The following is an 11,023-nucleotide window of genomic DNA, read 5'->3' as shown; positions in this document are numbered from 1 at the left end:
CTATACACATGATTTAGCTGCAAATCAATGCGATGTAGAAGGTTTAGATTCAAATCCATGCGAAGCAAATGATTTAGCTTCAGATACTTGCGATATAAGTGATATAGCTTCAAATGCAAACGAAACAAACGAGTTAGCTTCATATCGAGCGAAACACACGATTTACCTTCAAATCAGTGCGATGTAGAAGGTTTAGCTTCAAATCCATGCGAAACAAATGATTTAGCTTCAAATACTTTGGATATAAGTGATATAGCATCAAATGCAGGCGAAACGAACGAGTTAACTTCAAATCCATGCGAAACACATGATTTAGCTGCAAATGAATGCGATGTAGAAGGTTTAGCTTCAAATCCATGAGAACAAATGATTTAGCTTCAAACACTTGGGACAAAAGTGATATAGTTTCAAATGTAGACGAAACAAGCGTGTTAGCTTCAAATCCATGCGAAACACATGATTTAGCTGCAAATCAATGCGATGTAGAAGGCTTAGCTTCAATTCCATGCGGAACAAATGATTTAGCTTCAAACACTTGGGATATAGGTGATATAGCTTCAAATGCAGGAGACACAAACGAGTTAGCTCCAAATCCATGCGATGCACAAGATTCAGCTACAAATCAATGCGATGTAGTAGGTGTAGCTTGAAATCCACGCGAAACATATGATTTAGCTGCAAATCAATGCGATGTAGAAGGTTTAGCTTCAAGTCAAAGCGAAGCAAGTGATTTAGGTTCAGATACTTGCGATATAAATGATATAGCTTCAAATGCAGGAGACACAAACGAGTTAGCTCCAAATCCATGCGATGCACAAGATTCAGCTACAAATCAATGCGATGTAGTAGGTGTAGCTTGAAATCCACGCGAAACATATGATTTAGCTGCAAATCAATGCGATGTAGAAGGTTTAGCTTCAAGTCAAAGCGAAGCAAGTGATTTAGGTTCAGATACTTGCGATATAAATGATATAGCTTCAAATGAAGGCGAAACAAACGAGTTAGCTTCAAATACATGCAAAACACATGATTAAGCTTCGAATGCATGCGAAAGACAAGATCTAGGTTCAAATTCATGCGAAACACTTGTTTTAGCTTCAAATCAATGCGAAGTAGAACGATTAGCTTCAAATCCATGCGACACAAATGATATATCTTGAAATGCTGGCGATATAAATGATATATCTTCCAATGCGGGCGAAACAAACGAGGTAGCTACAAACCCATGAGAAACATATTATTTAGCTTCAAATCAATGCGAAGTAGAAGGCTTAGCTTCAAATCCATGAGAAATAAATGGGTTACCTTCAAATACCTGTGTTATAGCGGAAATAGCTTCAAATGCAGGTGAAAGACACGAGCTAGCTTCAAATCCAAGCGAAAAACATGATTTTTCTTCAAATACTTGCGATATAAGTGATATAGCTTCAAATGCAGATGAAGCAAACGAGCTAGCTTCAAATCTATGCGATGTAGAATTTTTGCTTCAAAGCCATGCGAAACCAATGATTTAGCGTCAGATACTTGCGATATAAGTGACATAGCTTCAAATGCAGGCGAAACTGACGAGGTAGCTTCAAATCCATGCGAAACACATGATTTAGCTGCAAATGAATGCGATGTAGAAGGTATAGCTTCAAATCCATGCGAAACAAATGATTTAGCTTCAGATACCTGCGATATAACTGATATAGCTTCAAATGCAGGCGCAACTAACGACTTAGCTTCAAATCCATGCCAAACACATGATTTTTCTTCAAATACTTGCGATTTAAGTGATATAGCTTCAAATGCAGATGAATCAAACGAGCTAGCTTCAAATCTATGCGATGTAGAATTTTTGCTTCAAAGCCATGCGAAACCAATGATTTAGCGTCAGATACTTGCGATATAAGTGACATAGCTTCAAATGCAATCGAAACAAACGAGATAGTATCAAATCCAAGAGAATCACGTGATTTAGCTGCAAATAAATGCGCTTTAGAAGATTGAGCTTCAAATCCATGCGACACAAATGATTTAGCTCAAATACTTGCGATATAAGTGATATAGCATCAAATGCATACGAATCAATCGAGTTAGCTTCAAAATCCATGCGTTCCACTTGATTTAGCTTCAAATCAATGCGAAGTAGAAGGCTTAGATTCAAATCGATGCGGAACAATTGATTGAGCTTCAAACACTTCGGATATAGGTGATATAGCTTCAACTGCAGGCGAAACAAACGAGTTAACTTCAAATCCATGCGAAACACATGATTTAGCTGCAAATCAATACGATGTAGAAGGTTTAGCTCCAAATCCAAGCGAAACACATGATTTAGCTCCAAATCGTTGCGATGTAGAAGGTTTAGCTTCAAATCCATGCGAAACAAATGAATTAGCTTCAAATCAATGCGATGTAGAAGGTTTTGCTTCGAATCCATGCGAAACAAATGATTTAGCTTCCAACAATTGGTATATAAGTGATATAACTTCAAATGCAGACGAAACAAACGAGTTAGCTTCAAAATCCATACGATACACATCATTTAGCATCAGCTCGATGCGAAGTAGAAGGTTTAGATTCAAATCCATGCGAAACAAATGATTTAGCTTCAGATACTTGCGATTTAATTGATATAGCTCTAAATGCTGGCTAAACAAACGAGTTAGCTTTAAATCCAAGCAAGGCACATGATTTAGCTTCAAATCAATGCGATGTAGAAGGATTAGCTTCAAATAGAAGCGAAGCAAATGATTGAGCTTCAAACACTTGGGATATATGTGATATAGCTTCAAATGCAGACGAAACAAACGAGTTAGCTTCAAATCCATGCGAAACAAATGATTTAGCTTCAGATACTTGCGATATAAGTGATATAGCTTCAAATGCAGGAGAAACAAACGAGCTAGTTTCAAATCCATGCAAAACACATGATTTTTCCTCAAATACTTGCGATATAAGTGATATAGCTTCATTTGAAGACGAAACAAACGAGTTAGCTTCAAATCAATGCGAAGTAGAAGGCTTAGCTTCAAATCCATGCAAAACAAATGGTTTCGCTTCGAATACTTGTGACATACATGATTTAGCTTCAACTGCATGCGAAACAAACCATTTATTTTCAAATCCAAGCGAAACACATGATGTAGCTTCAAATCAATGCGAAGTAGAAGGCTTAGCTTCAAATCCAAGCGAAACACATGATTTAGCTCCAAATCATTGCGATGTAGAAGGTTTAGCTTCAAATCCATGCGAGACAATTGATTTAGCTTCAAACACTTGGGATATAAGTGATTTAACTTCAAATGCAGACGAATCAATCGAGTTAGCTTCAAAATCCATGCGACACACATCATGTAGCTTCAAATCAATGCGATGTAGAAGGTTTAGCTTCAAATCCAAGCGAAACACATGATTTAGCTTCAAATCAATGCTATGTAGAAGGTTTAGCTTCAAATCCATGAGAACAAATGATTTAGCTTCAAACACTTGGGATATAAGTGATATAGTTTCAAATGCAGACGACTAAAACGGGTTAGCTACAAAATCCATGCGATACACATCATTTAGCTTCAAATAGTTGCCAAGTAGAAGGCTTTGCTTCAAATTCGTAGGAAACAAATGATTTAGGACCAGATACTTGCGATATAAGTGATATAGCAACAAATGCAGGCGAAACTAACGAGTTAGATTCAAATCCGTGCGAGTTAGCATAAAATCCATGCAGAACACATAATTTAGCTTCAAAACAAAGCGATGTAGAAGGATTAGCTTCAAATCCATGCGAAACAAATGATTTAGCTTTATATACTTACTATATAAGTGATATAGCTTCAAGTGCTGTCGAAACAAACGAGTTAGCTTCAAATACAAGCGATACACATGGCTTAGCTGCAAATCAATACGATGTAGAAGGTTTAGCTTTGAGGAGGTGGGATCGGCGACGGGAAGAGAGAATTGAACCCGGTTACAATTAGACTATCTTTATTTACAATCGGAACTAAACTCGCGACGCTCGCGTACCGTTCCCGATGAGGGTTCTTACTGAACTAACCATTCGGTCACCGATGCATCCCATCCAGATCATTCTTTCTCATTCTCACGGTTCGCTTTCACTCTGTCCTGGCTAGACGCATTCATTCTACGCGACACTCAAACCAATCGTCTAGACATTCGCTCGACGCTAACGCACAGCATGCAGCCCGGCCCATTCGTCCAAACATTCTTACGCCTTAAAACTAAACACATGGCGGAGACGTGGCGCCGGCTTGTCGCCGCCACATCACCCCCCCCGCCAGTGATTGACTCGATCACGAAACTTGCAATCGGTCCGGGAAACGCACTCTTCTTCCGGACCGTGTGGTGCGTAAACCCGCACCTGGTGGTACTACTATGGGGGGCGGCACCGCCGGACCCCGAGATGGTGGCGATGGTTGGGGCGGCTGCCCCGTAAACTCGCTCGGAGTGGGTGGTGATGATGGTGTTGGTGGCCCCTCGGACTCTCCAGGTAACGCTGGCTGTGTTGCCCATGGTATCGTCGGCGGTGCTGGATCTGTAGCCAGCAAGTACGCCGGCTTTAGGCGATCTATGGTCACTGTAACCGCCTTGTCCCGGATACTGAGGGAGTAAGTCCGGTCCCCTCGCTCGAGGACCCTGTATGGGCCGTCGTATGGCGGCTGGAGGATTCCTCGCACTGCGTCGTTCCGCACGAACACATGCTCTGCCGTGGCGAGGTCCTTGAAAACGAAAACTCGTTTCGTCGAGTGATTGCTGCCAGGCGTTGGGGCGAGGGTCGCGAAATGCTTTCGTAATCCCGCGACAAAATCCGCTGGCAGCGGCAGCGACTCCGCTCTCTGTGGGACCAGGAATTCCCCTGGTAGGTGCAGCGTCTCGCCGTAGACCAGCTCAGCTGCGGTGGATTGTAAGTCCTCTCTCCAGGCTGCGCGGATGCCCAGCAAGATGGTGGGAAGAACCTTTGTCCAGCTGACGTTTTGCTGGCAACGGATTGCTGCCTTAAATTGGCGGTGGAATCTCTCCACCATTCCGTTTGCCGCCGGGTGATAGGCCGTTGTCCGCCAGTGGGCTGGACCTGTTAGCTGTGACAATGCCTGAAACAAGCGCGACTCGAATTGTCGACCCTGGTCGGTTGTCACGTGCAACGGGGTTCCGAACCGTGAAATCCAACCCTCGTAAAAGGCGCGTGCCACGGTCGAAGCTTCTTGATCCCGAATTGGGAAAGCCTCGGGCCAGCGCGTAAAACAGTCGACGCAGGTTAAACAGTACCTGAACCCCTCTGAGACCGGAAGAACTACAATGTCTATGTGCACGTGCTCGAATCTTCCGGTCGGCGCGTCGAAACTTCCCGGCGGCGCGAAAACGTGCTTGTTTATTTTCGCGCGCTGGCACGGAACGCAACCGCGAGCCCAACTCCGGCAATCGGCTTTAACGGACGGCCACACATATCGTTCCGTCACGAGTCTCACCGTTGCTTTAACACCTGGATGCGCCAAGCGGTGCATCGAGTCGAATGCGGCTCGCCTGAATTGTCCCGTGACGAAAGGTCGCGCAATCCCGGTAGACACGTCACAGATCACTTCAGTGTTCGAATCGGGCGGGCGTATCCGTTTTAGACGTAAATTGTTTTTTATTCTCCCGCTCATGTACGCCTGAAGTTCCGCGTCGCGCTGCTGAGACTCCGCCAAATCGGTGTAGCTGAAAGACTCTACCACTTCTTCCAACCTGGATAGCGCGTCGGCGACGACGTTGTCCTTCCCGGCGATGTGGCGGATGTCGGTGGTGAACTGCCCGATGAAATCCAGGTATCTAAATTGCCTGGGAGAACATTTCTCGGGCTTTTGTTGGAAGGCGAATGTCAACGGTTTGTGGTCCGTGTAGATGGTGAATGTTCGCCCCTCCACCATGTGTCGGAAATGCTTGATTGCCGAGTAAATGGCCAACATTTCCCGGTCGTACGCGCCGTAATTCCGCTCGGCGGCGCTGAGCTTCCTGGAGAAGAAAGCCACCGGCTGCCAATCCTTTCCGACCCGCTGCTGCAGTGCCGCACCTGCAGCAAAATCGGACGCGTCGCAGAACAAGGCGAGTGGCCCGTCGTCCCTCGGATGCGACAATAACGCCGCCTGCCTCAAACTGTCCTTCGCCTCGGCGAAAGCCGCGGTAGCTTCCTCGGTCCACGCCAACTTGGCGTTACCCTTCATGCCGTCGTGCAGTAGGTTATTGAGGGGCGCTTGTACCTGCGCAGCCCTGGGCATGAAACGCCTATAGAAATTTAGCATACCCAGGAACTGCCTCAGCCGTTTTGCGGTGGTCGGTTGGGGGTAGTTGGTGATCGCCTCCACCTTTGATTCCAACGGGCTGGTGCCTTTGGACGATACGGTGAACCCCAGGAATTTAACCTGCGCCTGGCCGAAAATGCATTTCGCCCCGTTGACGGTCACGCCGTACTTGTCGAGGCGTGAAAAAACTTCCTCCAAGTGGCGCAAGTGCTCCTCTTCTGTCGACGATGCCACCAGTATGTCGTCGATGTACGCGTACACAAAATCCAAGCCGCGCAGCACCTCGTCGATGAAACGTTGAAACGTTTGTGCCGCGTTTCGCAATCCGAACTACATACAGGGGAACTCGAATAGTCCGAAAGGGGTGGTTATCGCGGTTTTGGCGATGTCCTCTGTGGCCACTGGAATCTGGTTATACGCGCGCGCCAGATCTATTGTGGAGAACACCGTCTTCTCGTGAAGCGCGTGAGAAAAGTCCTCGATGTGCTTCACGGGGTACCTATCCGGCACCGTGCGCGCATTTAAAGCTCGGTAATCCCCGCACGGTCGCCAAGCGTCCTGTTCTTTTTTGGGCACCATATGGAGAGGCGATGACCACGCACGTTCCGACGGTCGCGCGATGCCGAGACGCATCATCGTCTCGAATTCTTGTCGCGCGTGCCTCAAACGATCCGGCGCGAGACGCCGGGGCCTACAAGCCACAGGCGGACCCGGCGTTGTGCGGATGTAGTGCACCGTTTCATGTTGCACTTGCACGGGTGTCCCCACTGGTCGCGTAATGTTCGGGAAACGTTGCAGCAATTCGTGGAATTTCGAATCACCGAAAATTGTCTTCACCGAGGGCGCCGATGGCCCGCACTCGCGCACTGAGCGTCCTGGCACCGTCATCGACGTCACCTGGTCTAAAAGTTTGCACTTTCCGACGTCCACCAATAGTTCGTAATGCGCGAGGAAATCTACGTCTATAATCGGCTTTGACACGTCGGCCACCACGAAACGCCATACGAAAACGCGACGGAGCCCGAAGTCGAGGCTCAGCGTAACCGTCCCGTACGTGGCAATTTCCGACCCGTTCGCCGCATATAAAACGTAAGATGCGCGTTCGCGGAACCCGCGAGTTTTCGATCGAGGAAAAACGCAGAGATCGGCACCGGTGTCGATTAAAAACTGCGTTCTCGTTACTCGATCGGTGACGAACAAACGGCGCGATGGTGGGCAGTGGTCGCTGGCCGTCATTAACGACTGCCCATCTCGTTTCCCGACGCGGACCAATTGCATGGGTGTTCGCAGCGGAACGCGTTCGCGCCGAACTTGTAATGGTAAAAACACTTCCCGCCTCGTAGCGCGGTTCGTCGTTATCGCGGACCTCGGCCGCGTATTCTGGTTTGAGCGCGCCCAGGACGAACCCGAACTTCGTCTTTTCGGTCGTAACGCCGCTCGTCTCGAAACTCGCCTCGACCAACGCGAACCACAGCTCGGGGTCGGTCGGCGAAACTTCCGGTATTTTCACCGCGACGCGGCTGACTGTCGATGCGGGCGGGGATGCCATCGTACCGAATAAACGTGCGAATGTCCGTGTTCTCTTCCGAAAACTCCCGATCCACTGCCACGAAACCACGAACGAAATGCGACTGCAAAATTCGTGTCGTTCGCTACCTTTAGATCACGTCGGGGTCACCAATGAGGAGGTGGGATCGGCGACGGGAAGAGAGAATTGAACCCGGTTACAATTAGACTATCTTTATTTACAATCGGAACTAAACTCGCGATGCTCGCGTACCGTTCCCGATGAGGGTTCTTACTGAACTAACCATTCGCTCACCGATGCATCCCATCCAGATCATTCTTTCTCATTCTCACGGTTCGCTTTCACTCTGTCCTGGCTAGACGCATTCATTCTACGCGACACTCAAACCAATCGTCTAGACATTCGCTCGACGCTAACGCACAGCATGCAGCCCGGCCCATTCGTCCAAACATTCTTACGCCTTAAAACTAAACACATGGCGGAGACGTGGCGCCGGCTTGTCGCCGCCACAGCTTCAAATCCATGCGAAACAAATGATTTAGCTTCAAATCAATACGATGTAGAAGGTTTAGCTACAAATCCATGCGAAACAAATGATTTAGCATCAGATACTTGCGATATAAGTGATAATGCTTCAAATGCAGACGAATCAAACGAGTTGGCTTCAAAATCCATGCGATACACATGTATTAGCTTCAGTTCAATGCGAAGCAGAAGGCTTAGCTTCAAATCCAAGCGAAACAAATGATTTAAATTCAAACACTTGGGATATAAGTGATATAGCTTCAAATGCAGACGAATCAAACGAGTTAGCTTCAAATCCATGCGATGTAGAAGGTTTAGCTTCAATTCGAAGCGAAACACATGATTTAGCTTCAAATCAATACGATGTAGAAGGTTTAGCTTCAAATCCATGCGAAACAAGTGATTTAGCTTCAAACACTAGGCATATAAGTGATGTAGTTTCAAATTCAAACGAATCAAACGAGTTAGCTTCAAAATCCATGCGAAACAAATGATTTAGCTTCAGATACTTGCGATATAAGTGATATAGCTTCAAATGCAGTCGAAACAAACGAGTTAACTTCAAATCCATGCGAAACACATGATTTAGCTGCAAATCAATGCGATGTAGAAGGTTTAGCTTCAAATCCATGCGATACAAATGATTTAGCTTCAAATCAATACGATGTAGAAGGCTTAGCTTAAAATCCATGCGAAACAAATGATTTAGATTCAGATTCTTGCGATATTAGGGATATAGCTTCAAATGCAGACGAATCGAACGATTTAGCTTCAAAATCCATGCGGAACAAATGATTTAGCTACAAATCAATGCGATGTAGAAGGTTTAGCTTCAAATCCATGCGATACAAATGGTTTAGCTTCTAATACTTATGATATACATGATTTAGCTTCAACTGCTTGCGAAACAGACTAGTTAGCTTCAAATCCAATCGAAACACATTATTTAGCTTCAAATCCATGCGAAACGAATGATTGTGAATCAAATACTCGCGAATATAAGTGAGATAGCTTCAAATGCAGGTGTAACAAACGAGTTAGCTTCAAATCCATGCGAAACACATGATTTAGATTCAAATTCGTGCGAAGTAGAAGGATTAGCTACATATCCTTGCGAAGCAAATGGTTTAGCTTCAAATACTTGTGATAAACATGATATAGCTTCAACATCATGCGAAACAAACCAGTTAGCTTCAAATCCATGCGAATCACATGATTTAGCTTCAAATCAATGCGAAGTAGAAGGCTTAGCTTCAAATCCAAGCGAAGCACATGATTTAGCTTCAAATTAATGCGAAGTAGGAGGCTTAGTTTCAAATCCCTGCGAATCAATTGGTATAGCATCAAATACTTGTGATATACATGATTTAGCTTCAGCTGCATGCGAGACAAATGAATTAGCTTCAAATTCTAGCGAAACACATGATTTAAATTCAAATCAATGCGAAGGAGAAATCTTAGCTTCAAATCAATGCGAAACAAATGGTTTAATATCAAATACTTGTGATATACATGATAAGCTTCAACTGCGTGCGAAACAAACGAGTTATCTTCAAATCCATGCGAGATACGTGATTTAGCCTCAAATCAATGCCAAGTAGAAGGCTTAGCTTCAAATCCATGCGAATCAAATAGTTTAACTTCAAATACTTGTCATTAACATGATTTAGCTTCAACTGCATTCAAAACAAACGAGTTAGCTTCAAAATCATGCGAAACACATGATTTAGCTTTAAATTGATGCGAATCACATGGTTTAGATTATTATTCATGCGAAACACATGGTTTAGATTAATATTCATGCGGAACAATTGGTTCAGATTCAAATACTTGTCATATACATGATTTAGCTTCAACTGGATTCAAAACAAACGAGTTAGCTTCAAAACCATGCGAAACACATGATTTAGCTTTAAATTGATGCGAATCACATGGTTTAGATTATTATTCATGCGAAACACATGGTTTAGATTAATAGACATGCGGAACAATTAGTTCAGCTTCAAATACTTGTGATATACATGATTTAGCTTCAACTCCATGCGAAACAAACGAGTTGGCTTCAAATCCAACCGTAACACATGATTTAGCTTCAAATCCATGCTAAACAAATGGTTTAGCTTCAAATACTTGTGATATGCATGATTTATCTTCAACAGCATGCGAAACATACGAGTAGCTTCAAGTCCAAGCGAAACACATGATTTAGCTTCAAATCCATGCGAAACAAATGGTTTAGCTTCAAATACTTGTGATATACATGATTTAGCTTCAAATACAGGCGAAACAAACGAGTTTGCTTCAAATCCATGCGAAACACATGTTTGTGCTTCAAATTCATTCGAAACACTTGGATTAGCTTAATATTCATGCGAAAAAAATGGTTGAGCTTCAAATAGTTGTGCTATAAATGATTTAGCTTCAAATTCTCGCGAAACAAACGAGTTAACTTCAAATCCATGCCAAACACATGATTTAGCTTCAAATTCATGCGAATCACATGGTTTAGCATCAAATCAATGCGAAGTAGAATGCTTGGTTTCAAATCCAAGCGAAACACATGATTAAGCTTCAAATACTTGCGATATAAATGAAATAGCTTCATATGCAGACGAAACAAACGAGTTAGCTTCAAATACAAGCGATACACATGGATTAGCTGCAAATCAATACGATGTAGAAGGTTTAGCTT

At 44.4% G+C, this 11,023-nt stretch overlaps 1 protein-coding gene across 1 annotated transcript; it reads right to left on the bottom strand.

Moving 5' to 3' along the window:
* Window positions 1-4,295: 4,295 nt before the first annotated feature.
* Window positions 4,296-5,027, bottom strand: LOC143263059 (uncharacterized). Its single transcript, XM_076528328.1, has one exon. It carries the CDS (start codon window positions 5,025-5,027, stop codon window positions 4,296-4,298), a length of 732 nt encoding a protein of 243 aa, XP_076384443.1.
* Between the last annotated feature and the right edge of the window lie 5,996 nt (window positions 5,028-11,023).

Source organism: Megalopta genalis, unplaced genomic scaffold, assembly GCF_051020955.1.
Source record: "Megalopta genalis isolate 19385.01 unplaced genomic scaffold, iyMegGena1_principal scaffold0306, whole genome shotgun sequence".
Taxonomy (NCBI): Eukaryota; Metazoa; Arthropoda; class Insecta; order Hymenoptera; family Halictidae; genus Megalopta; species Megalopta genalis.
The sequence above is the reverse complement of the archived record's forward strand: the minus strand, read 5'-3'. Positions and strand labels throughout refer to the sequence as shown.

What these genes read in the sequence shown, in the direction of transcription:
- LOC143263059 (XM_076528328.1), bottom strand. Translation starts at nt 5,027, where the DNA reads ATGGTGGAGAGATTCCACCGCCAATTTAAGGCAGCAATCCGTTGCCAG.